A 26,107-nucleotide genomic window follows, 5' to 3' on the forward strand; every position below is an offset into this window, starting at 1 on the left:
ATGAGTCGGCTGGTTTAGCCCAGGAAAAAGCGGGAAGGAACATGCCCTGACAAATTAAAACTTAAGCAGTATACAAGAGAAGAGGGAGAAGGGAAGAGGAGGTGGCCTGTATGGAAAACATCCCTGGCTTGGTGGCAGCTTAAGGGAGTCTGTGTACAGGGATACCTGTTGCAGGGATGCTAAGGCAAAAGTAAGAGGATAAATGGGCAGAATTTGGCTGATTGTCTTATCTGTCACAATAATTAATCAGATGGAGAACCATGTTTCTTCTGCATATAGGGCATGTGGTGATGAAGAATGGGGCAGCAAGAAGCTGTGGGAGAGTCTAGAGAGTTGCTTTGGCTTAGGATGGATATTAGTAGCAAAGAGCATGGCAAACGAGTACAGAAGTAAAGCTAAATCCAGACTGGTCTAAATCTCTGCTCAATGAAGAATGGGCTGAAGAAAACAGGCCTTTTATGGCTATTTAAGTGCAAAATTAGAAAAAAAAAACCAACAACCAAATGATTCTTAATAGATAACAAGTTTAGTGATACCATGGTTCTGAAACAGCTGAGGGTTAATGAGTTGCGTCTTTCTGAATAATTCTTCCTGATAAAGCTCTAGTGACAGGAATGGCCTTCATTGCAAGGTTCTTTACGTTGCCAAGCCTCTCAGAATTATTTTGGAGGAGAATCAGTTCTGAGAAGTGCTCTTGGAAAGGGCTAGTAGATTAGGGTGGGATACAGCCTTCAGGGTTTGGGGCTTTTATACACGGAGCGGTTTTTTTTGTCCCTGTGGTGTGATCAGCAGCTTGCTTTTATTTCAGTCAAGTCATACATCCAGCACTGCCTATCTGCACGCAAGAACACATACTTCTAGCAGGACAGTACTTAACCTCTGTCACTGACAGGGCTCATCAGTATGTAATTAATTGCTTGGAAGTAACAAATCTCTGCAACTGCTGATGTGAATGTGGTGCAGCTTAGACACGGGCATCATACAGGTGCTGGCCATTCTCCAGTGTCCTCCTGTAGTCATCCCTGCACGCCCAGAAGAGATGGTTAAGTTCTTCCACAGCTCTTTGGGAAGAAATTTGTAGAGCATCTCCCAGTGCCTCCTGAGAACCAGGAAAGCTGCCTGTGCAAGTCTTAATGTCATGTGTATGTAGTGCAACATGAGCCTAGATGCTTCAAGGTTATTCTGTAGGATGGATTCTCTAATTGGCAAGAAATAACTAGATGCCTTAGTAGTTTGAGTTATCTCTGCAGGGGTGAGACTTGTGGAAAAGAAGTTATTACTGTGCTAGATCAGCAGATAGGCCTCTCTTTTTCCTTTTCCTGGCCTGAAGAACCAGATGGATATGTTTGGTTTTAGTTTTTTCCCTAGCCACTGATACAGAATAGACTGCTTTATTTTCCAGTGTATTTAATCTTTTCTATATGCTGCATGTTTCTATGAGACACTTAAAATTTTACTCATTGAAATGAATTAACGAATGTTGCTTTTTACTTTAAAAAGGCAATGTCTGCTTTTTGCCAGGGCTGTTCATCCGCAGCTGTTAACTCTTTGGCATTGGCCCCAGATGTAAGCAAGCTGGAAACTCTGGATTAGAGATAATAAAGCTAATTAAATAAATTGGTTTTTACAAGTTCAGAGCTGTCAGAGAAACTGTATGAGTGTGCATGTGATCTGTTGCCAAATAACTTAACAGTTTTTCCTCTCTTTCAGACATTATGTATACTTGCCAATATAGCAGATGGGACGACGGCAAAAGAACTGATTATGACCAATGATGATATCCTACAGAAAATCAAATATTACATGGTATGGGGAATTTGTCTTAAATGTTTTTTATGTTGCTCTTCTGCAGGAATGAAAGAGAGTACTTTAGCATTTTGTTGTGTAAATTCTTCAGTATCATGCACTTAACTTTCATATACCCAGTTGTGTTCAAGAAATCACGTAGTACAGTTCTGTATGGCAGGGGTGTACTGAAGATCTGATTAAAAGGAAAATCCAGTGGTTGCTTCCCATAAGAATGTTACAGTGACGTAAGCAGTACCTGTAAAAACTCTACATGGAAAACATCTCATGATCTTGGAAAAGGGATATCTTGTAGACCTCAATAAGTATTTGGAAGGAAGTGACTGAATGCTACTCAGGTGCCTTATGTTATGGCACTAACTTTGAGAGAAGTTGTAGATAAGAATTAGTCTCAACTCTGCCACCATGTTTGTTACAGGATGAATGCCAAAATGTAAGTGAGAATTTCTTAATTTCTTCATCTAAACTTGAGTACTGTTTTTCTATATTTAGAGTCATTCAAATGCGAAACTTCAGCTTGCTGCCATGTTCTGTGTATCTAATCTCATATGGAATGAAGAAGAAGGTAAGAAAGCCTCATTATTAAGGCATATACAAGTTACTATCCTGACCAAAAGGCTAGTGTTGCATAGGAATCGGTATTTGCAGTACACAGCACAGCGGGATCCAAAACGTAAAGGGAGACATCGTTATAGGCGTAATATGGAATAAGTGAGAGTGGTCAGGAGGACACTGAGGAAAGTGTAGAGAGCTGTTCTGGGGCAGGAAGGGGAGACACAAGAAGAGAGTGTCAGTACATAGTTGATGATAGTCATACAGTAGGAGATTTCCACCTGTAGCATTTCTGTAAAATCTGAAAACCATTGGAGAGAAAGAGAATCCTAGTAAGGGAGCTTCCAGCTTCCGAGCCTTAAGGAGGTTGTGGAAGTTCATTGTTGGAGGGAACAGGTTCACTGGAGAGGATAAATGGATTAGAAAGGGGATTTGTTGCAAAGAATTTTCCCCAGCATGGATGGCTTGAATGGGTTGGTCGGTGAGTCTTTGAAATCAGTCAAAGGACTTCTGGGTGGAACTGGAAGGAATGGGGAAGGTATTCGATAAGAAGAGTCATGGCCTGGAACAATGGAAAGCAACCAGGAGGGAGCTGCAGGATGCTGCTGCACAGAGAAATACGTGTGTTTGTGTTGAGCGTGGAGAGGGCAGCTGGAGGCAGCAGTGTGGAGCTGGAAGAAATGGCAAGGGAAGGAGTGGTGGGAGGTGATGCACTTTGAGGAGCGGTGGGGCTGGGAGGAGGACTTTCTTGGATGATTTACAGACGCTCAAGTTGACCATGCTGCTCTTCAGCAAAGAAATCAGTGTGTCTACTTTGTTTTTGATTTTTCCCTACTGTGTAACTTACTCCATATCTCTTGGATCACAGAACTTCATTCAGTGTGTGGCACTTGGCTGCGCTCCTGGTGGCTTTCTGCTCGTTAGACTGGCATTATACAGTGCTACAAGTCAGACTCAGAAACACAGCTCCCATTAAATGTTCTCTGCATCCAAATCAGAGAGATGATAATAAACCAGGTGAAGTCAAGCTTTTTCAGGATAAAATGTGTTCAGATTTTTTGCCTTCAAAATTTTCTTTTCTTTAAACATACACATATGGAGTACTAAAAAAGAAACTCTATTTCCCTTGGGAAGCAGCCACAGCTGAGGGAGTTTTTCTGTTGCTGAGTTTGAGCTGAACTGTGTTCCGTACCCCTCCTTTAAGCTGGTTTCTGCTACCACTCCTTTCTTCTGCAGACTTTTATTTTTGGTGGTATTCTCAACAATGTGACTTACTGTTGTAGGTTCACAAGAACGCCAAGATAAACTACGAGACATGGGAATAGTAGATATTCTACATAAATTGAGTCAGTCATCGGATCCAAATCTGTGTGACAAGTGAGTATAAACAAAAATCCAAAAAAGAAGACTAGAGGGAAATCTTTTTTTTTATTAAAGAAGTGTCTTATTTTTGAAATCTTTTGATGATAGAAAATTTCCACAGAAAATGGCTATCATTGCAGTGCATTTCATGGTGTATAAAGAAATTGTGATGAATGCTTATTGAAAGAACAGGTTTTGAATTGATCTGGAGTTTAATGAATTTTAATGAAGTTCTCAATAGTATAGAAAAACTACACTTAAAATCTTGTAAACCAGTGGAGGATCCTCTCTGAAATCTCACTGATACGCAAATATTTGTGTAAACTTTGGACTACTAACAAAGTTCCAGAGGACTGGAATAATGGTACACCATCACGTAACACTATGAATTTAAAAGGTAATACAGGATCACCACTGTTGTTAATCTCAGTTACATTATTTTAAACTAATCAAGTTCAACAGTAACTGCTAACATATCTGTTCTGTTACTCATTAATTACAGTATCCACACAGATAGTCTAGCTTCTTCACAAAGACATAGAACCAAAATAGCTAATGACAGTTTCTGGTTTTTTATGTTCTCTCTGCAATTATCCCCACCTACAGTTAGTAACAGCCCGCATTTCTGTCATGAACTAAAGGAGTTGATCTGATTTTTGGAAGAGGTCATACACAGACAACACCACTCAGAACTGTGCATTGTTTTAAAATGCATTAAATTTGGGGTTCTTGTTTTTATGGAAGGTATTCCAATGTTCTTAGACGTCTTTGTAGTAAAGTTAGGACTTCTCTGTTTAAAATCAATGTCAGAATATCAGTATTGAAGGTGCTAATCAGGAACATACAGATACCAGTAAGCAGGCTCACAGAAAATTACAGAAAAGCTAAATAGGGTTTTCAAACAGTGAGAAATATGAGTAAAACTTACACCAGTAAAAATACTTTCTGCTAAATGGGCCTTGCCTGTCAACACTTAAGCCTTGGTTTTAAGAGACTGATTTAAGGGAGCTGATTGCGCTTAGCACTGTTGCAAGTCTCTGTCCCTCCTGTTTCTTCTGGCTGCCCGCTCCCACTGTTACCATATCCCAGCTCTGCCTCATCAGCCCCCTTGAGGAGCTGGTATAGCTTGTGAACACAGCAGGAAACTCGGAAGAAAAAATTAAATAATCTTCTTCTGGATTGCCGAGTAGTATCGGATCTTGGAACAGTCTGTCAGGGTCACGATAGCATGATTGGGACGCGTGGGGGAGAAAGGAAGAGCAAGGCTGCTCACTTCAGGTGGTAGGAAAACACTGAATTAGCTGAGGCGATGATGAAACTGTAACCCTAGACTTCTGGGAGGTGTTTTTCTCCAAACAGAGATGTTGCACAGCATTAGATCACATAAATTCCAGTATTACACTGGCTGCTGGTCCTTCTCTCCTTCTCGCCTCATGGTATGTTTTTGGTAGGGCTGGTATTCCTAACAGGACTAACGTGCTTCTAGTACGTTCTGAGTTGCAACACCTTTCATTTCAGCTCGAAGATCTGCTTTTCATGGTGCATCTGTAGTACAGAAAAATAATTGCTCTTCATAATTATAGTTCTTAAGGAGTTTTAGTAAGGGATGTTGATAATGCAGTTCAACACGCATCTTAAGCCCCACCATACTTGAAAGTTGCTTGGTTTATGCTAAGCATCTAATACGCTCGGTTAGATCATCTTATTCTTAGATGCAAGGTGGATTCTTAAGTTGTTAGAGCCCACACAGAGCGCTTCTGCACCACGGACTAGATTCTTCCAAACTGAATAGCCGGCGGCTCGGCTTCCTTTTACCTCACTTGTTCACCCTCCCTCTCTTGCTGGCATAAGGCATAGTCTTGTACATAAAGCTGTTGATGGTAAAGCCAAACCCCAATAATTCACAGGTTGTTCCTTTATTGCAGGGCGAAGACAGCACTCCAGCAGTATCTTGCATGATCAAAGACTAATTGAATCTATGGACACCCCTCATGTCTACTTAAGGAATAGCAGGAGATACTCCTGACTCCTTATATTTGCACAAGTCACCTTGGGCTGCATTTTTCTCAGGTGCAGGGAGCTGCTTTGCAGAAACAGTTTAAATGATCAGGTCTCCAGTGCACTTGAGAATTTTCTTGAGGTAGTTTCTTTACTCAGAGGACTCTTGGGGGGTTGTTTTGGTTTTTTTGGGTTTTTTTTTCCTGAGCTACCTGGACTTTCGGATAGAACAATCAGTCATCATTTTCCTTTTGGGCCTACAATTTTCTGCTTTTGCTGCAGCCTGTGTGTGTGGATGTGTGTGCGTGTGCTCGGGTGTGCACGTGTGCTTGGGTGAATGTGTGTGGGTGTGATACCTCAATTTTGTTTTTCTTTTTTTTTGTGTGAAAATCTTTTTCTACAGGTTTTCAAGGGTTAACCATTGTTTGCTGTACGAATACTTCAATGAATTATATACAGTTTGAATGAAATGTTATTTAAAAAAAAAACCAAACTGTTGTATCCCATAAAGTTTATTTTGAATTTTGAACAGATGAATGTTTTTAAGTAAAATATATGCATTTCTGAACTTCAGCTTAACTTACATTATACTTCCTTTCTAAAGAGAAAAATAGAGGGAGACAGTAGACCCCAAATTATAAGCAGCGCATTCTGTACTGACAAGGTCCAAGGGTTTTTTACTGCCATACAAGGTCACCTGGTACTGATGACATGCTCAAATCCATGGAAATGGGTCAACTGGCTTGTTTTGGATTTCTTCACATTTTTAGAAGAAAAGCTCATACTTCAGAGTTAGCATGACTGTTGACTTTTCTGGAAAGGAACAGGTGGCTGCAATATCAGCAGGTATAAGCTATTGCTTTCCTAGCCAAGAACTTGCTCAGATAATTGCTGAGGGATTAGCTTATTTCACTGGTGATAAGAATGTTCTGATCAGTAACATCAATAGAGAGCAAACAGTATGTTGCAGAAGTTCTGCTTTAAGAGACTGGAAGGAGCTGACAAGCAGTGATAAAGGGATTGCTTCTGTTTTGCATCCTTTACCTACAGATATAGTTTAGCGACTTACAAGTTATTTCCACGAAAGATCAGCTGGGTGTGTTAAGTAGGGAAGGGATGGAAAAATTGGGGGTTTGGTTTTGTTTTGGGTTTTTTAGCTCAGTAATGTTACTACAGATTTTCTGTATATAAGCAGATATACACAATTGCATGGATTTGGATACCTGGATAATAAGTGAGGGTATTTTATTGCATTCAGAAGCCTAGATTGTCCATAAATTCCTGAAGTTGTGCCTGTAAGTGTGGAGAAAAAAATAGGACTACAAACAAAGACGGCTGTTTTAAGGTTAGGCTGGAATATGGGACCCCAGTGGCTTCACAGTTAAATACGCATAGGAACAAATGAGGGCAGCAGGGAGCTCTCCTTCATGCAGTTCAGGTTCTTGCTTTCTTCCCGTGTCTACTTTCTGATTTCAGTTTAGACCATAGTTTTAATCGTCAGTGTCTCCAAACACTATATTTACATAGCACTAACAGGCACGCTGAAGATTGCAGCCAATGTCTTAAACCAAATCATTCTTTTGTTACATTGAACTTCAGGAAGGCTGCAGCAAGAAGAGATGTCTGTAACTTTGCTAACCAATTTTGATAAGTATCTTAATCTTTGATTTCTAATCAGACGGTCAAATTGTGATAGCCTTTTTTTTTTTTTTTTTTTTTTTTGAGGTTAACTGCTTGTGTCAGAATATGTGACCACAGTTTGGCCTGGAATTTGAATGTGCTATGTATCAGATAACTGTTATCACTTGGTTGCAAAGGCGAATATATACATGTCATGTAATTTCTTCCACTCTTGAAAGACAAATAAAAGTGAGCACCTGACACTTTTTCCCCAGGCATTGCAGTAAGTGACTGGCAGTTTTTTAATGTCCTTCTGCAAATTTTTCATGATGGACCTTGGGGGCTGAACAAAAGGGAAAGTAAAAATATGTGAGAACTTGATAAGTATCATTACCTCAGAAGTGAAACCTTGTTTATAGAATTCAGATATATTTTTGCGTGAACTGAGAAAAAAGTTCTGAGGCAAGTATTGTAATTGCAAAACTGTAAGTGTGCATCTGACATAAATTTGCAGTCCTGCTGTATACGTTTAGGAGCTCAAGTTCTTACATATCTCTTCTCGTCCTCCCCCAGTTCATGTTTCTAAAAGCAAATCTGAGTTTGATTCTATAAAACTTCCGTGCCTAAAGGTGTTCAGAAAAAAGGTAAGTATCTGTTACATGTTTTGAGGTGGTTTCCTAAAATTCTACCAGTAAAACTAAAAAACAATGCTCAGACAATCTCGTTGCTGCATGAGAACAATTGGCGTTTTCCACAGATACCGATAGGACATACAGTTGGATGAGAACATTTTTACATTCAGTTAAGCTTTGTGAATAATTTTTGATGTTGCTATAGGTATGTACAAAAAGAAGAATACTGTAAATAAAGAGAACTTTACCAGAACATCTAGATTTTTCTCAGCTTCATGGAGAAATCTCAGTTTTCTGTGCCAGCTTCTCTCCAGACTGACAGTTGATAGCCTGAGATTCACAGAGGGAGCAAACTCATTTGCCATTTGGGGCAAATCTTTGCCCACTTTAGGTAGCAGTGTCTTGTGAATTACAGGTTTGCTTGCAGAACCAAGGCAAAGTTTGTGTGGACAGAATACAAATCACTAGGATTTTGGCTGTTCCTGTGCCATTTCTCTTTGAAAACCGGTCCTGATCAATTTTGATTGGTATGTCCACTCTTTATATCTGGGTCCTTCTCTCAGAGGTTACGGCAAAGAAGTAAATACCTCTGCATGGAGTTTGGCATGCGAGTTGGCAGACAGGTGGTACGCTTGGTTGCTCCCCACCGCCTCCAGCCCACACTGAGAGTAGTCTCTCCCACACAGAAAGTCAAAGGAGACTTACAACTTGGCGGTTGTTCCAGTCTCAGATGTGTGTTGTAATAGTGAGAGAAGCCCAGTGACCTGTTTAAAAGTGTCTTCTGCCAGTGTACTCTTCAGGCAAACATCTCATATTATTTTAAAATTTATTTTTACAGATGTTAACCGTTGCAATAGCTGCTGTGCCTCTGTGAAAGTGCTGGGAAGCAGTGACACAACAGGCAGAGGAATAATTGAATACGTAAGGTTAGATTCTTGTGGACTAGAAGATGGGTTTAACAGGGACTGTCATTGATAATCCTAAAATGTAAGCGCATGATAGGTGTAAACATGCAGAGATTTTGTGGTGCTTAAGATCACCAGGATTTCACTGGAGGCTTGTTTCTACATATGCTGGGGGCACCCAGGGGTGCAGTTTGCCCTGCTGAGCTGGTGCTGCAGGCAGGGCAGCCCCTGCGCATCCCCGGGAGGCGCTGAGCCAGGACCCCTCGGCTCGCCAGGGGGGGCGAGGAGATTTAAGAGTTCCCAACCAGGAGCACCCTTGGCCAGCCGGAGGAGCAGGATACCCGCCGTCACGTGCTGCGTGCCACCAAGCAGCCCCGGCAAGGCCTGCGGCTGGAGCCCAGCGTGCCCGGGCACGGCAATGGACGGGGGGAGCTGCAGCCCAGCATCGCCCTGGGGGCTGCGCCGGCACCGCGCTCTCACTGCAAATAAACCCCCCCACCAGCCTTCAAAAACTCGGCTGTTCGGAGTGGGGCCAGCAGCTTGTCCCCTCCGCTCCGTGCTGGGGTGGTCGTGTCTGCGTCCCACAGCTTGTTCGGAGCCTCCAGTTTAGTAGGGGCAGGGGAAAAACCGGGGCGGGGGGGAGCGTGCTGGGGGGAGCCGGGCAGGTTTGGCAGGCACAGAGCAGGCGGGGGGCTCCCACCGCAGCTGCTGCTGGAAGGGGGGTTGGAGAGGGGACAGAGCCGAACCTCCCGGCTGCACTGGAGGGGCTGGGCTGGGCTGGGCTGTGCGGGGGGGGGCTGCCATAGCAGCGCTGGGGGGCTGCCAGCTGCTCTGCGGGTGCTGCCAGGCCCGGGCTGGGCCGCTCGCCGCTGCCACCCGCCCGGGGTGAGGAGGGGGCAGCTGCGGGGTCTCTGGAAGCGAGTAACAGCTGCGTCCAGGCCGTGGGCACCGCTGAGCCAGCCCTGCTCCCGCCCCGTAGGTGCTGCATCCTGGGTGGAGGAGCAAGGACAGGTAAAAAGCTTTCTCGGTGGTGCAGGTTGGCCAGCAGTTGGATTCACATAGAGACTGTCTGCGGCGCTTTGTGCTTGGGGCTGCTGCTCCAAGGACCTTTGTTCCTGCTGAAGGATGGCCGCAAAGAAAAAGGAGCTAGTATCGCAGGTTAGTAGGAACGAGGGTTTTAAAATACCTTGTAAACTCATAGTAAGTACAAAGGACGAAGTTCAGCCTTGAGGTATCTCTTGATTCTTCTGGCAGAGCCCTGCTGTGAGGTCCTTGTGGTGGAAGAGGCGGGTGGGGGGTACGGGAGCGCCTGGGAGGTCAGATCGGCTCCCCAAAGTCCTGCTGTGTGGTGCAGCAGGAGGTTGCTACGGGCTGCAGGACGCCTTGCAGAGCTGGCACGGGCTTGGCTGCTTTCGTAGATCAAAATGTATCTGTGTTTCATGGGACGCTTGTTCAGAGGACATTTGGAAGTAGGGAACTGGGAAAAGCAAGGGGGTGTGAATGGCAAGTGTCACCGAGCTGAGCAGGCCACCTGCTTAAAAAGATCGCTGTAAAGGTGGAAAATTAGGAGGTACATGAAAAATTTAAAGGCTGAAAAACCTATCTCACAATGATGCGCGGAGGAATTTTTCACTGTGCAGGTGACCGAATGATCCTTTATAACCACCCGCCTAGGGGAGGGGGTTGCTGAGGGCAGTTTAGTATGCAGAAACCAAAGGAGGTGATGAAGGTCTCCTTCAAATTTTGAAACAAGTTTAGTCCTCACAAGAGAGAAATACTGAAGGAGGTTATGGATTCCCTATCCCTGTTTGTTTACTGTTAAAATGGGAAAGCATGGAGTGAAAATGTGAACGTTCGTGTAGGAGAAAGAGGTTCACTTTATGAAGGTGTAAAAATGGTTTCCGCTGCTGCTGGTCCAACTGTGCTCCTGTGCAATGGGGAAAATTGCATCAACCAGACTTTGCACCTTTGGCAGCTAAGGGAAAGCTGGGTCTAGCTCTGCAAAAATGTGATTATTCACATCTGCAGATGAAAGCTGAACCTCATGTAGGATGTGATGTGATGTGACGTCCTAGAAAAGTTCTGGTCATATTAGAGAAAAGCCACAGGGCATCCGAATTAGCAAAGCACTTTGAAGGATGCTGGCATTACTTTGCGTCCATCAGCTGAACTCATGGCTGAAGTCATTATCACAAATTATATCATAAATCATTTGAACTCATTAACATTCTGTGAAACTCTCTGAGGATGGTCCTATAACCACTGATATCTGGAATAATTAAATTTCTTAATTCTGCAAATGTTCTCTGAAAAAATTAAGCTTGGGGCCATGTACTAGATGGGAGAAGAGGGGGAGGGGTTTGAACAACTCCCCGTTGTGTGAGTGTGGTGGGCTCCTGGGGAAACCTTGCCCTGATCTCCAGTGACACCTGAAAATGTGTAAGAGCCCATTTAATTTGTGCTGGACTTTCCACTCTTGGAATTCTTGACTTTGCAATTTTAGCAGTCCTTTAATGCACGTTGGTGTTAATTATTGTAAAACAGTTGGCCTTATTGCAACTTATTGTCTTCCAGTGCAGACTAAACGTAGTTAGGATTAATGATGCCAACTGAGAAAGTTATTAGGAATCTTCGTTTTCAGGATGAACAAAATCAGATCTTACATTTCTCAATAAGCCTTTTTTTTTTTCCCCCTTAAACTTACTGTAATTTTCTAAGTACATACTGAGGGGCAAGTCCTGTAAGATGAGGAAGATGCTAAAGATCTTTATCTTTCTAGTAACAGTATTGAAGTGTGGGATAATACGGTACACGGCACAATGTATGGAGCTGTCTAGGGCATCTTTGACCGGGTAAGTCCTTGAGCAACCTCTCCTAATGCTGCCCCCTGAGCAGAGGTTACGCTAAGGACTCCACAGATCCCTTCCAGCCTAGATCTTTCTGTGCTTTCTTCTTCACTACCTTTTGGAAGTCTTTAGACAGGAGCTGGTAATTCAGGTAAGGACATGCTGGGCTCAGACCACCCTCTAGTGCCCAGACACCATGAAAGCCGGGTATTTGCTGGTTTGTTTTATCAAAAGGCTGAAACATCTTAACGAAGTAGTATGGCTTGTGTGCGGGCAGGGTGAGAAACTGCTGGTGGGGAACCACCTGGCTTACAAAATGCGATGAGGGCTGGGTCTGAAATAGGTGCGAGGAAAGGAGGACGTGTGCTGGAGACAAGTGTGTTGAAGCAGCACTCAATGCTGCAGCCCAGCCCAGCCCAGCACCTCGCTGCTGCTGCTGAGCTCCATGCTGGCTCTGCTGGGAGGCCCCCACTGAGCTGGGACCTACCAGGTGTCAGTGCGTGTGTGGCTGTCCGAGCCCATGCTGCTTGTGCCGTGATCCAGGCAGCCTTGCAGGGAACCAGTGCAGGCGGTCATCTGCCTGTGGCGCTTAATTGTTTTAGCTGCTAGCCTGTGTTAAAACATCATTATGTATCAGACTTCCATTTAAGCAAATGCACGGTAGCTGTTTGTGTTTTTTTACAGCAGGAGTGCTGGGGTGGGGAGCTCAGGGTCCCGCATCCCCGCTGCCTGCTGCTTTTCCCGGTGCCCGTGCACCTGCAGAGCGGCACGGTGAGGCAAGGCACAGGGGGAGCAGCTGGAGCCCTTCCCTGCTCCTGGATCTTGCTGCGTGGCCCCGCAAAGAGTTGTGCTGCCGTAAAAGCAGGAGAGTGCCAAAAAACCCCCCTGAGGTTGTGTGGGTATCTCACAGACCTTCCCTCTTGTGCCATACTCTGCGCAGCTGCGGCCCTGGTCAGTCAGCTGGAGGCCCTGGTAGGGCACGGGGGCTTGTCCCCAGTCACCCCCAGAACAACTCTTAGTCTCTCTACGATCCAAGTCTGGGGTTCCCAAGCAGCCAGACTGTTCAAGTAGTTGCTGCCACCAAACGGGAGGGCTTGCTCTTGCCTGGGTGCTGCTGCCCTTCCATCTGCCATTCTGCGGTTCTTGTGAGACAGGAGGCTCTAACCCAGTAAGATTTTCTGCGGAGCTCGCTGCTGGGTCTGTCAGAGCTGGCGCAGGTAACAGCGAGAGCACGTGGGAGGTGAGGAAGGAAGGAGCGTTTGGGAGTGAGGGTATCTGACTTTAGCTGTCTGTCTCGCGGGTCTTCCACCCATGTTCCAGCCCAGCTTTGCCCTGCCCAGCTGGTGAGAGGATTGCGGTCAAAAGGGTTCCCTGAGCAATACCTCGGGTGATACGGCCTCAGGCAGGCAGGGCTGTCTTCAGTGCAAGCACGAAGGGACTTGTCCACATGCTGCAGCAGGCAGGTAGTACCTGCTGGCTTCCTGACGCGTTTACTGTGTTTGTAAAATTTTCGCACACAGATTAACATCAATAGCCAGGAGCTTTGGGAAGAAATGCTGTGTCTCAAAGGACTCATTGGTAAGTGTTTGGTCAACATACTAGGTTGCTTTTGTTCTGTGTTAAAAGGACACCAGTACTGTTAGGAATCAGTTACAACTGATAGGGATGTTCAGTCAGTCCCTCCATTCCTCCTGCCCTGGATGGAAGAAAGCAACACACTGACAGGTGAGACCATCTGGAGGCTGTAGTCGTCATTACGTACTGTCCCACATATCATGCAATCAAAGCAGTGCTGGTGCAGAAGCTTCTGGAGGCTCCAGTCCAGCCAGCCGCTTGGAACAGCTGTCCCCAGTGCAAGGAACAGCTCTGGTACCAAGGGTGGGGGTTAGGGGGCTGCCAGGTAAGCCTTGTGCTCTGTGCAGCAGTTTTCCCTAGAAAATCTGGTGCCTCCAAGGTCACAGCCATGTCAGTGTTTCTTCTAAAGACATCTCCATATCCTTGTTACTAGCTTGTTATTTTATAATGTGGTTTCATCCTCTGATCTAGCATTTGAAACCTTGAAAGTGTGTAACAGTTTCTACTCCAGAATTGAATCCATAGCCCCTCCAGGGCTCAACAGGAGCCCTGCCACACTCCAGACAGATCTACGGGAGCAACAGCCACAAGCTGGTTTTTTTTGTTTGTTTGTTTGTTTGTTGGGATGGGTTTTTTTGGGGGGGGGGGGATGTTTTGGGTTGTTTTGGCTGGACATGAGGCAAATCTTCTCTGGTGACCTCTGCAGCACCATCCTAGGGAACTCAATCTTCAGAGGTTTTCATGATTCTTCTTACTACACTAGCAACCTTCCAAATGATTATGCTGCAAAGTGGAGAAGTGCACAAACCAGCCTGTTGGTCTACGTCTGACCCGTTTTGACTTCGTTTGTACCCGTTGTCCTGCTTGCAGTTGTTGATGCATTTCAGACCTGGTGTGGTCCATGCAAAACAGCAGTGGATCTTTTCCGAAAAATAAGGAATGAAGTTGGCAGTGATCTCCTGTGTTTTGCTGTGGTAAGATCTAATTTGGCACTGCTTAAAATACTCAGTTCCCTGAAATTAGCAGGTAACTAAAGGCTGAAGTCATTTATCTTTCCGGTATTCAGCCCAAAAGAAAAAAGTGCTTTTTTCAGGAGTTTTCAGCTTGTGTGAGGGAGCCCGCCACCTCAGACACTTGGTTACATCGGTAAGGACTCACCAAGAATTTTCAGGCTTCAGCTATTCTGTACTTTTCAGATTTCTGCGTAAACAAGTAACACTAGGCAGAATCGTTAACATACGTGTCCCTCTGATGTACAGGGAGAGTCTCACCCCGAGGAGACTACGGGACCGGTGTCTAGTAGGGGGTTAACAGAGAAGGCAGACTTTTCTCCGAGGTACAGAGCAAAAGAACAACAGCAATGCGATCAAGTTACACCAGGGGAAACCCAAGCAGATAGAAGGAAAAAGTAATCAGTGTAGGAGTGGTTGAACACTGGGCCGGGTTCCCAGGGAGGCTGTGGAGCACTGATTCTTGGAGGTGCCCAGAACTACGGCAGCCTTGAGAGCTCCTGTAACACTGCGCCTGGCCCTGCTTTGGGCAGGGTCTTGGACTGGAGCCCCTCAGCTGTCCCTCCCTCCCTCGCTGGCTGGGTGACTCTGTGTTTAAATGCCTCTCCTGGCCGAAGGCCAGCTCAGCTGCTGGCAGAGCCGAGGGCAGTGAGGTTTCTGGTGGAGGCCCCTGCTCAGCCCTCCTTGCACCCTGCTGCTGCCCCTGGCCACCATAGCCCCTCCTGTCACTTCTCTCACCCCTTGTAGACAAGAGGTCCTGGCTTCATTTTTTCAGGCTTTTTCTCTGGGATGCACTCAGGCGAGCTGCTGTGAGACGGGTATCCCTGCCCCACTAAGGCTGCTGTTCCAGCTCCTGCGGGAGGGATCTGCCTGCTTCCCAGGTCGCTGGCACCCAGCTGGAGGTGGCCGTGGCCCTGGCTCTGACCAGTGTCGTTTTGTCCCATCAGTGGCCCGGAGGTGTTCTGCTGTACCTGGGGGCGCGTGCCAGCCAGCTGAGGGTGGCTTCGTCTGAGTCCAGGCAACTGCGTGTGTATTCCTCTGAAGGAGAAATGCTTTTCTAGAAATACCGGACTTATTTTACGTTCCTTTTAGGCTGAAGTTGATTCCATCGATGCTCTGGAAAAATACAGAGGAAAATGCAAGCCTGCCTTTCTGTTTTATTCAGTGAGTGAAAAACATTTTTACAGTAGTTGCGTAGCAATAAACATGACTTGCTGGTGGGAACAACTGTACTTTTTGAGGGATACTCTTTTTCTTTCTTGTGTGACAGGACAATTTTATTTGTTCTTTATCTGCTGGTATCTACTGGTGATAAAGTGCTGCATGGATAAGAACATACACCCAGAGTTTACATTTAAATCCTTGCTGCTTTGCCACCAAGAAACAGAATAAAGCAATTTTGTTTTATTAAAAAAAAAAAACCCAACCAACAACAAAACCACCAAAACCATAAACAACAAAAGAAGAGGTTAAAGTATGAATGAAGTAGAACAGTTTATATTGTGCAGGTGGGTGAGAGGCAGACCTTGCACAAAGTTACAGGAGCTCTTCAGCTAGAGATTGTTGAGCTTTTTTTTTTTTTTTTTTTTTTACCCTGCGGGGAGGCCCATGTAGCCTGTGATGGATGGCTGTGTTTCGTGGCCCTTTCTCCTGTCTTAGTCATGAAAATCCCTATGATTCCTGCTCGGGGGTTCGGGGGTCCCTGTGACTTGCTGAAACGTGTATGTGTCCGCAGGGTCTTGTGGCTGGCTGACTCCACGTGAGCAGCGTTCACGCCACGTTAGCGTGTGGACATGTGTGTTGCCCTGCGGGGTCCTCAGGTTCAGCCTCCTGCTACTGCCGGACCTCACTCCTCTCACAAGCTGCTTTGGTTCTTGCTAAGAGCAATCAGGAATGACAAAGAGAGTTGTTCCACAGTTTCCCTCTTGTTCTGTAGCAAAGCAGCTCTGTCCCGGAGGGCCTGGTACATAGTATCAGACATGATGTGCTGCAGTGATTTCCAGAGCCGGGAGGGCACCACTTGAGCACCCACTGATTTGCTTTTCACACCTTTCAGGGAGGAGAATTAGTAGCTGTTGTGAGAGGATTGAATGCACCATTGCTGCGGAAGACCATCCTGGAACAGCTGGCAGCAGAAAGGAAGGTTTTGGAACACGGAGGAGAGCGTGTGGTGGTAATCAGTTACTAAATCCTTAAATACCTGCGGATGTGCATGCCAGAGGAGAGGTTCAGCGCCCTCAGCTCTAAAACAGTTACTTCCTTGCAAAAATCCTGTCTTTTTGTCTGGACTGACTCTGAAATCTGGTTAGCACGCTGCTTGGGTGTCCGCAAGCCGGTGGAGCCTACCTGGATGGAGGAAGCTGAAAGGGGTAGTTGCCTGTGGTTTTCAAAACCTCTGTCCTCTTGCCAAGAGGAAAAGTAGTACCTATCATCTAGCTCTGCAGGATGACAGAGAAACTCTACTGTGACTTCTCTCAACCTGTTTACCTACCCTAAGCATGTCTTTTATTCCTTAAAGCTACCTTTCCTAGCTGGCTTCTAATTCCAGGATCTCTGGCAGGTCTCTGTGTTGGCATTTCTCAGGCTGTGGTGGCAGACAGTTCATTGCTGTCTTAGTCATTTTTGTTTCCTGGTGTTGACTGATACCGTGGATTTCTGCCTGGAGCCTCTTTTGGAGCTCGGCCGATCTCTCTCACTAATCTGCGGCTGCAGGGACCTGCTGCCTGTACTCTGGATATTGCTGCGTGATCTATCAATCTGCCTCTCAGCAGCTCTGTAGCGCAGTCTCTAGTGCCTGCTGGAAAGCCCTGGGCTACTGCATGGCAAATGTTCTCCTCCCTCCAGCACTGAGCTCCGTGTCAGTGCCTAGAGCCAGACCAGCAAGCTCCAGCAGCCTGCTGCCGGCCGGGGGTTGTTGGGAGCGGTGTTACTGAAGAAGCGCTGCCCACCCTTTGTTCTGAACTCGCCATGGGGCAGTATCAATTAATTCCTCCCTAGTTCTCAGATACCTGAGCGCCTATTGTCCCCTAGTCACCTCCTCTATGTCACTGATGACTTATTTAGACTGTTATTAAATCTGCTGTCAGACATCTTGGGTGTCACCACCCCGGTTTGGTTCCACATTCCTTGCCCAGGCAGTGCTGGTGCAGGCAGTATCCTTAGAGCAGCTGAGTGGTCCTTGGAGCTGAAACCAGAGAGAGCCCCAGGCCCACCGCTCCCAGCCCAGCCAGCCTGCGCAGCCACGGCCACAGGGACCGTCTCTTTGTGGGTGGTCTCCTGAACTGGACACCTGAACTAACAGTGTTTCTGAGGAACAAAAATTACCTTCCTGTCTGTAACCTGCTAATCTTAATGCACAGATGATGGTGTGTTGGAACTGCAAGCTGCCTCCACTGGGCAGCTTGCTCTGGTGGTGCTGGCTGGCCAGTTTCTGTGAATGCTTTCCCCCCAGCTTTTGCTAGTCAACTGATTCAGAGCTCAGGAGGTGACCGTGGACAGGTAGGTCCTCTCCTCTCACTGCTGAGCTGAGCCTGGCCCTGAGGACAGCCGGAGGACTGGTTCCTGCTCAGCTGGAGGTGGGATGTGAGGACCTGCCTGGCAGATGCTCACCTCGAGGGTGAGAGGACACTTGGGATGTTCCTCGCTCATCCACATGCTCTTGCTGTCAGGTACAAGACAGAGCCTTCTCCCAAGAGGAGGGAAATGCGGCTGCTTTTCAGGAAGAATGACAGGAGGGCCAACCAGGTAAGGCTGCGGGGTCGCTCCGTGCCCTTAGTCCCCACCTTTGCTGAAGCTGGAACCCTATGCAACGCTCCAGCTGCTGCTGTGCCTCAGGCACGCTGGGCACAAGGTGGGCTCTTCCCCCAGCCCCGGGTGGATCAGCACACGGGCTAGTGTCACCTCGGAACACTGTATGTAGGCACAAATGAGAGTCCAGGGTAGTTTGGGTGCCTGACATTGCTGAACCACAAGCATTTATCCTTCCAACATGTGTTTTATTCTGCGTTTGTTGGTACTGCCCCCCTCCCCTTGCCTCCCGGCTTGGTGAGGGCTTTTGCAAATCCTGCGTGGTTTTCTTCTGTCTCAAATGCCCAAAATACAGAACTAGCTGCACATGCTGCTCAGCTCTTCCAGGTTGTTTTAAAAAGAAAACGCAAATGCTCGGGCACCAAATCTTGTTACACCTGGTCTTGCCTTGTTGAAAATCAGCTACATATTCCCTAAGACTTTTGTCTCTCACCCGATTCCTGACCTACAGGGTTGCTTTGTTCTGGCTTCGCAGGGCCGCAGCTGCAGACTGGCGCTGGGAATACCGAATCCCGGGCCCCAGGCTGCCGGGGGTGGTAGCAAACCCCCAGGCTTTAGCTGGGGCACGGCGGCTGCGGACGGGTGCGGTGCGGCGCGTGCTCAGCTCTGCCTCTCCTTGCCTTACCTGTTCCTAACGTTTTCCCTGTTCCTTCCCTCAGAGGCTAACGCTCCGTCGGGCCGGGGCCTGGTTTTCCAGCTGTCGTCATGGAACGGACGCGGGATTTCCCAATAAAAGGATTCGTGCAGCAGCAGCACCACCTCCCTCCGTCGCTCCCGGAGGTCGCGGCCCCTTTAAGGCGGCTCGGGGGCGGGGGCGCGCCGCGCTGCGCCTGCGCGGGGTGGGGGCGGCCCCGGACGCGGGTTCGAGTCCCGGCGGTCCCGGCCCGCTGCGGTCCCGGCCATGGAGGCGGCGCTGGAGCCGGGCGCCTGCCCCGCGGGAGCCGAGGCCGAGCCGTGCGCGGAGCCGCCTGCGCACCGGCTGAGCGCGGCGGAGCTCGACCGCGAGCTGGACTGCCGCAGTGAGCTGGTGCGTCCGGGCCTCGGCGCGGCCCCGGGACCCGGCTCCCTCCCCCGCCGCCGGCGCAGCGGCCCGGTCGGGCCGCCGTGTCTGCGCCGGGCCCCGCGCTCCCCTCAGCACTGATGGCCGGCGGGGCGGGCCCGGGCCCCTCGGGCAGCCGTGCAGGAGGGCCCGTGAAGGAGGGTCCGCGGGCCCCCTGAGGCAGCCGTGAGGGAGGGTCCGTAGGCGAGGGTCGATGGACCTCTCGGGCAGCCATGGGGGGGGATCCACGGGTCCCTCAGTCAGCCGGGCGGGCGGGCCCGTGGGGCGGAGGCGGGCGCCTGGGGCAACCGTGAGGGAGGGCCTGTGAGGGAGGGTCGGGCAGCGGGCTGGGAGCGCCGTGGGGCAGATGCGGGCCCCTGGGGCAGCCGTGAGGGAGGGTCCGCGGGCCCCCTGAGGTAGCCATGGGGCAGGGCCCGTGAGGGAGGGTCCGTGGGGCCGCCCAGCCGCCGCGGCCCGGGGCTGGCGCAGGCCGAGTTCCGCCCGGGAGCCGCTCCCGCGCAGGTGGCGGGCGGTTGCACCGTGCCTGTTGCACCGTGCCGGAGGAGCGGGGAGTGCGGAGCTGAAATAATCCTGCGTCTGGGAGAGGCGGTGTCAGAGCCGAGGTGCGCAGGCAGCCGGCTTTAGGGGCGTGGGAATGGGCGCGGAGGGGGCGAGGGGCCGCTCCGCTGCGCTTGGGGAGGCGGGCAGGACGCAAGTGCTACAGCAAAGCCTGATTTTCGGTAATGCCGCTCTCAGATAAAAACATCTTTAAGAAAACTAAATTTCTTCCCGTTAGTAAGCAGTCAGGAAAAAAATATCTTGTGTGTTAGTGTCTACCTGTATTAGAAAGGCACTGTAATGGTAGTAATATTTAGGAAAAAACCCCAACTCAACAGCAATTGAAACTTCAGATCTGGGCACAGGTCAGAGAACTTTTTTGTATTTTTGATACTAGATATCTCTTGTTCTGTCTTGTAATGCCAAATTTCAGGGAAGGCATCGAGAAATCATAGTATATGCGGTGCCTTTCTGGGCAGAGGTGTTTTGGAAGGAGTGTGTGCATAGTGGCTTTTTTTTTTTTCCTTAGTTAGAAAGGAGTTTGGAAGGTGGAGCAGGCAACCTAAACTCGGTCTACGCTTTCTGTTGTACAGATCGATGACAAAGAATTTGACATTCCTCAAGTTGATACCCCTCCCACACTGGAGAGTATCTTAAATGAGGTGAGTGGTCCGTCACATGTGCAACCAGCTCCATTTACAGGGAGGAGCTAAGATAAGACAGCACATACTTCTTTGGCTCTTCTCATATTGTGTTTTTCATGGAAATAAAATTGTATAATTTCATGATTCCCTGATATTGATGGCTGACAAAGTGCGTGCTCAGTTGAGTGATTGCTGTACAGTGCGTAGTATGGAATTCTGGTTTTTCAACCGAAATATCCACAGCTGAATTATAAAGGGTTTCCATCAAATTTAAGCACGTTTACCTGTGAATTTGGACAGAAGTCTATACAGTTTATTAAATGACAGCGTCATTAGAAAACTTTTGTTGGTTTTTTTGTGTTTCTTGGTTGTGTTTTTGGTTTGTTTTTTGGGGTTTTTTTGGTTTTTTTTTTCCTAAAAATACATTCAGAGAATTCTGGGTAGTTCTTAAGCTGTGGGAAGAGAAGAGAACTAGGTTCTTCACAACTGCATTTATATTGTACATTTCATGTATTTAGCCCTCTGGCAGGAGTAACAAACCGTCTCAACATCTGATGTTGCCTGTAGTACCTTGCAGGAGAGAGCTGACTTTGTGTTGCTTCTATCCGCTTCAGTATGGTTTTTTACAATAGCCACGTGAGTGCCCAATTCTTGGAAAGGAAAAGAAGGGCGTGCAAGTAAAGATACGTTCAAAGAAAAGAAGCTATTTAGCAAGCTGAGGAAATTGGTGGTTGGACTTCCTAGGAAACCAGTTTAAAGGGAAAAGGAGCCTGGGAGAGGTGACAGTTCTTTTAAAAAGTTGTATTAAAGATACAGGGTGTCCCAAAGAGATACAGTCTAGGAACAAGAGGAATAGTAGAAGGAGTAGCATACAGAGGTATGTCCTGTTTCTGCTGATGCCTTGGATGATGAAGATAAAGGGAACTTATCTAAATTTGGGTGATAACAAAACTGTAATGAGCTGCATCATGTCCATGTCAGAGGAGTAGAATCCAAGTCAAACTTAAGAGGTAATCACGAAGAAAGTATTGTTCACTGCAGACAAAGTGCTATTTATTTCAGTACATGTGGGATGGGAATGATTGGCAGAGCCTCTTCTGAAAAGAATTTTAGTGGAAGAACAACCTGAGAGAGCCAAAAAGGTATAAAGCTGCACTGGAAAAAGATGCTTAATGGGCACAGGACTGCCAGCTGTAAGACAGATGAGGAGCATCTGCTTTGTTCCCTGCACCTTTGGTGTTAGGTGGGGTATTGTTTGCTCTCTGGCTCTGTGCTTTGAGAATACCATGAACTGTACTGAATTTAGAAGACATCAGGGAGAATGGCCATTTAAAAAAAACAGTTAAAAAAATGTCTAGGCTAAGCCTGAGAGGGATGGGAGGGTGGGAGGTGTGGTGTGGCTGGAGAGAGAGATGACCAGCAGAAGTGCAAAATGAACCCTCGTAACAGCCGGAGGGATTGCCAGACTCTTAGCCCCCACTGGGTGAAGTGCTGGAGTAGATGATAACCTAGGCCTTCCCTCAGCAGTTGAAGACTTTTTGAGAACAGCTTAGTCAAAGGTCTGTAAAAGTTTTGATGAAGTAGATGATATCTGGGGAAGAAAGATTTGTTGAGTAACTTTCTCTCCAGCCCACTTCTGTGATTATTGTGAATTCTGGGAACCAGTTCTTCCACAGAATCAGTCTGGTAGAATGATACATAGTTCTGGTTTCTACATATGGGACTATCTTGTCCTCTCCTCGATTTTTCTGCTGAATTGATGCTGTTTTGCTGATGTTTCTGTTAGTGTTCTGTGTTTTGAATGTTTAGTAAGCTGTGGTGATTCTCTTTCTTCAGACTGATGATGAAGAAGAGTCTTTCATTTTAGAGGATCCCTTTCTCTTGAACATTGATAACACGGATACACACTCCTACGACACATCTTCTGTAGCAAGCTCTGACAGCGGGGACCGGACACACCTGAAAAGGTACAGCAGGACCCATATCCTGGGAGGTTAAAAAAAAAAAAAATCTCCTTTTTTGAGTGGGTAGAAGGACAGATAATCCAAAGCTCAGAACAGCTGAAACTTCCTAAGGCAACCTCCTGCTGCCTTCTCCCCGAACTTTGCTGTGAGTGTGCAATTTGTCTGTTACTTGGGTAGGAAACCCTTAACTGCACGTGTGGATTCTGTCTCCTGCCGTTATAGTGCTGAAGTCCCAGGGGGATGCTGCAGGGACTCTGGTGAAGCTGCTTTTGACAGAACAGTGTTACTCCTGCAAGATCAAGCAGGCAAAGACGGGATTTGTTTTTGCACTGAGGGCTAGCCTGTTAGAGCAATAAATGTGTTTTATGGGAGATGGAGTATTTAGAGAAATTTTAATGGCATGTTTAAAACACTGAACCACGATGACTTTAAAGAAGACCTTTCAAAGGTTTGTCTGATGAATTCCAGAGTCTGCAAGCAGCTGGTGGTTATTTTTAAAAGGTAAGTGAACTGCTGTTACTCCTGTAAATGGAATGCTAATCTTGACATCTAGAAGCAGTGTGCAATATGATAATTAGCTATAATACTGCTGACTTGTCTCATTAATTACTCAAATGATGGCCTGATGCTACTTCCTGAGCCGCTCCTATTGCTTTCTTAGGTGCCATAAGAAGTTGTGATTGTTGTGTGAGCAATTGCATAGGCTAGGAACACTTCCCTAAGTGTGGTGATTTATGGTGGTGTACTGACTCGCAGTCTCTTCTTTTTTTCAAATAAGGTGGTTTGTGTTGATGTTTCTTGGAGTGGCTTAAACATTTTCCGGTACAGAGTGGGCAGAAAAACCTGGCAGTGTTATTGTCATCTTTAGGTGAAGCTAGTTGCCATGTTTATGGGTCCTTAACCATGATATAAGCTATGAACAACATGTTTCTTGAGCCAACCTGTGAGCTTCTTAACTTGTGCACCTCTGGAGGGATAAGAGCCAAATGTTGTGTTACTGTTGGAAATTTGGCTTTCCGGAGGTGTGTGCTTGGCAACAAAATTGCAACTTTGGTGCGGATTTTCCCTGTGCTGTAGGTGCTACAGTATACCCATGCTCTTTAGAAATAATTGTACCCCTGCACTAGTTACTTTTTAAATATGTTTTCCCCATGAAAAGAAACACTTAACCTTTCGGATCAGATCCAGCTGTATTTTAATTTAATGTTATTTTTTAAGCATACATCCAGTTTTCCTAGAGGTCTGTAGTCTGCTGATCAACCTTTTCCGATTGAGTGTTTTCCTTAGATATTCACCTTTAAAGGCTGAAACTTCCTGACTCACTAGAAGATTAATTGAAGAGCAAAAGTGTTGCTTTCAGGCTTTATTAATAAGTTCTAAGGTTTGCAGATATGTGCTTGAAACTTACAATTTGTTTGAAGGACTATTTCTCCCCCCCAGAGATGAGTTAAAAACAGATTTTATGCAGGCACAGCAGTGCATAGCAGGCTTTGCTAATAATCTCATGTGTGTTTAATTCTGTGCACGTAGGCCCCAAGAATAAGAATGGAATCTGCATGAGTTATGGGTGCGTGTAGACTTTACCTGCTGGTTTAGCTATGGGTTAGGCAAAGTTCCAAGCTTTTATTCAGTTCCAACGCATTTGATTTATTTCTTATTTCCTTAGGAAGAAAAAACTCCCAGATTCTCTCTCACTCCATGGATCAGTTATACGGCTCTCACTTCTGAAAGGGATTTCTGCCCAAATAGTATCTGCAGCAGTAAGTGTCTTTTTCTCCAGGTTGCATCCATTAACAAAAATTTGAACCTCTTCTGTTGTGGAAGAGTGTGTGTGTGGTGATCTCCCTCCCCTTACTACTAGTTCTTGATAAAACGAACATTTTTGATATGTAAACTACTGACTAGTAATCCCTAGCCAGTAGTATCGAGTATTAGCTGAGCTGTTGCAGCAGCAATACAGTAGGTCCTCTCTAATACAGAGTTGTGTGCTAGTTGTCATTAAACCTGGTGGGAAATGTTAATATAAAATGATAGCACCGCTATTGTTCTGCCTGCTTGAAGCTGCTGGGAACAGGTTTGCTTAATGCCTGCAGCAGGCATGCAGCACACTCGTTGCTGTGAGCTGAGCGAGGAGCAGGTTTGCATGTTCCTGCAACTGCGCTTGAGGCACAGGGGCAGCAGAGCTGGTCTGTCGGTTGTACTGCCGGGGGAAACCTGACCGCCCGAGATCGCAGCCAAGGTGGTGATTCTCGAAGCGTGTGGTTTCCGAGGCGTGCAAGGTAGGCTGGTTAAAACAGAACACAAGTGGCTCAGCTGGGAGTGTTTTGTGATGGCTGTGACCAGGGTTGCAGTGTGGTGCCACCGGCTGTTCCCTGCGTTGGCAGAGGTGTGGGTGAGCCACCGGGATGGGAAGCTAGTGAGGTGTGCTTGACAGGGCAGCGGGAAATGGGATTGCCACTGATGTCTGTGCCATGTACAAAGGGAATACTGAAAACTTACTAAGATTAGACTGCTTTAAGAAAAACACAGTAACTTTCATGTGGAATTACAGGATATTCTGCTTCCTCTCCATTTCTGCACGCTTTCTCATCCTTTCTGAGTATTTCTAGCTGGTGGTTCCCTCCACACTTCTGCCCTGGTGGGACTATTAGAATGCAGCTTGTGTTGATTCTTCTGCATGTTGTAGTTCTAATTATTAGACATATGCACGGAGCTGGGAGTTCTGTCTCTCTTACGACTTGTCCTGTTTTTCTAGGACAAAGTGGATGCCGGCTTGCCCACTGCAATTGTAAGTAACAATTTTCAAGTACTGTATAGTTAGGTTTTGTGCAAGTTTGTTAAAGCAGTAATTTAAGACAGCTGATAAACACACCTTCCTTCTTACCCTTACTAAGGATTTTCAACTATAAGGGGTGAGAGAAGCTGCATGAAAGATCTGGTTCTTGGGGGCAGAGTTCAGCCTTCCTCAGCTGCCCTTCTGCAGTTCAAGCCCCAGGTTTTCCCCTTTTTCATGTCATTTCCAGGACTCGTTAGTTGCACGCCTAACCTTTCCTCGTAAGGGTGGTGCTCATCTGTTGTACATGTTGAATTCCCCTAGCTGTTTTCTTCTTTGACTCCTAACAATTTTTTTAAAGAAACTTAAACTGCAGTGCTCATGAAGTGCTGGGTTCAAAAGCAGCACAGCTCTGTTGTAACTGGAATATGACCCTAAAATACAAAATTTCACTGCAAGCCTGTCTGAAAGATACTCCTACTTACCAATTCAAATTAAACTTCTTGAAGTCAAACATGCTGGTTAAAATACATCTGAAGTGAAGCTGCCTGTAGTTAAAGGAGAAGAGGTGAACATTTTAAGGAGGTGAAATGCAGCAAATACTCGTTATGCCTTTCTGAGTTTTAATGTTTTAAGAAGAAACTAAAGATGTGCTTGGTTGCTTTGACTGCAGTAGCAGCAATCCATAAGAAGGTATGCTTTTGTTTAAAAAAGAAAAAGGAAAAAAAGCATAGTCACATCTAAGGGAAAAGGTGGCACAGCAAAATCGGAAGCACGCTGCGACTGATGTGCACATAGGATAAAAACCTATACTTACATAATCCAGACGTTAAACCACTTAATTTTGTAGTCTGACTTACGCTTGCTAAGAAATAAAAAAAAGAAAAATCTTAATATCTGCAGCATTATGTGATTTCTATGAAGTTTTATTTAATTGGGTGCAGGTTTGCAAGTGCAATAGAATCTTGGAGCTGTGTTTAATTCCCCACGGAAGGAAGCTGGAGTCTCTGGGCTTG

The 26,107-nt window shown here is 46.6% G+C and overlaps 3 protein-coding genes across 9 annotated transcripts in view; all 3 read left to right on the forward strand.

The window, feature by feature from the left end:
• The window catches only part of ARMC8 (armadillo repeat containing 8), an 86,811-nt gene extending 79,197 nt beyond the window's left edge, over positions 1 to 7,614 (forward strand). For all 6 annotated transcript variants that reach the window (XM_056358171.1, XM_056358170.1, XM_056358168.1 and 3 more), the window contains 4 exons: positions 1,711 to 1,806; positions 2,299 to 2,371; positions 3,642 to 3,735; positions 5,646 to 7,614. In XM_056358171.1, coding sequence (XP_056214146.1) covers positions 1,711 to 1,806; positions 2,299 to 2,371; positions 3,642 to 3,735; positions 5,646 to 5,679 — 297 coding nt within the window. In that variant the 3' untranslated portion in view covers positions 5,680 to 7,614. The remainder of the gene's footprint in view (positions 1 to 1,710; positions 1,807 to 2,298; positions 2,372 to 3,641; positions 3,736 to 5,645) is intronic.
• Positions 7,615 to 9,917: 2,303 nt separating this feature from the next.
• NME9 (NME/NM23 family member 9) lies at positions 9,918 to 18,865 on the forward strand. Its single transcript, XM_056359189.1, has 7 exons — positions 9,918 to 10,033; positions 13,242 to 13,299; positions 14,167 to 14,270; positions 15,399 to 15,470; positions 16,363 to 16,479; positions 17,975 to 18,050; positions 18,773 to 18,865. Exons 1-6 carry the CDS (start codon positions 10,001 to 10,003, stop codon positions 18,032 to 18,034), a joined length of 444 nt encoding a protein of 147 aa, XP_056215164.1. The 5' UTR covers positions 9,918 to 10,000; the 3' UTR covers positions 18,035 to 18,050; positions 18,773 to 18,865.
• An 87-nt stretch (positions 18,866 to 18,952) lies between these two features.
• Positions 18,953 to 26,107, forward strand: part of VPS8 (VPS8 subunit of CORVET complex) — an 85,510-nt gene continuing 78,355 nt past the window's right edge. Inside the window, exons 1-5 of one of the 2 annotated variants that reach the window (XM_056359191.1) lie at positions 18,953 to 19,140; positions 20,304 to 20,372; positions 22,191 to 22,321; positions 23,985 to 24,078; positions 25,074 to 25,106. In XM_056359191.1, the coding sequence (XP_056215166.1) occupies positions 19,015 to 19,140; positions 20,304 to 20,372; positions 22,191 to 22,321; positions 23,985 to 24,078; positions 25,074 to 25,106 (453 nt within the window). In that variant the 5' untranslated portion in view covers positions 18,953 to 19,014. The remainder of the gene's footprint in view (positions 19,141 to 20,303; positions 20,373 to 22,190; positions 22,322 to 23,984; positions 24,079 to 25,073; positions 25,107 to 26,107) is intronic. The other variant, XM_056359190.1, reaches the window with a different exon arrangement.

This window comes from Falco biarmicus, chromosome 13 (assembly GCF_023638135.1).
Source record: "Falco biarmicus isolate bFalBia1 chromosome 13, bFalBia1.pri, whole genome shotgun sequence".
NCBI lineage: Eukaryota > Metazoa > Chordata > Aves > Falconiformes > Falconidae > Falco > Falco biarmicus.

Coding starts and splice junctions, on each gene's coding strand:
- NME9 (XM_056359189.1), top strand. CDS start 10,001: ATGGCCGCAAAGAAAAAGGAGCTAGTATCGCAG. Junction 10,034..13,241: donor AAAAGGAGCTAGTATCGCAG/GTTAGTAGGAAC, acceptor TTTCGCACACAG/ATTAACATCAATAGCCAGGA. Junction 15,471..16,362: donor CTGCCTTTCTGTTTTATTCA/GTGAGTGAAAAA, acceptor CACACCTTTCAG/GGAGGAGAATTAGTAGCTGT.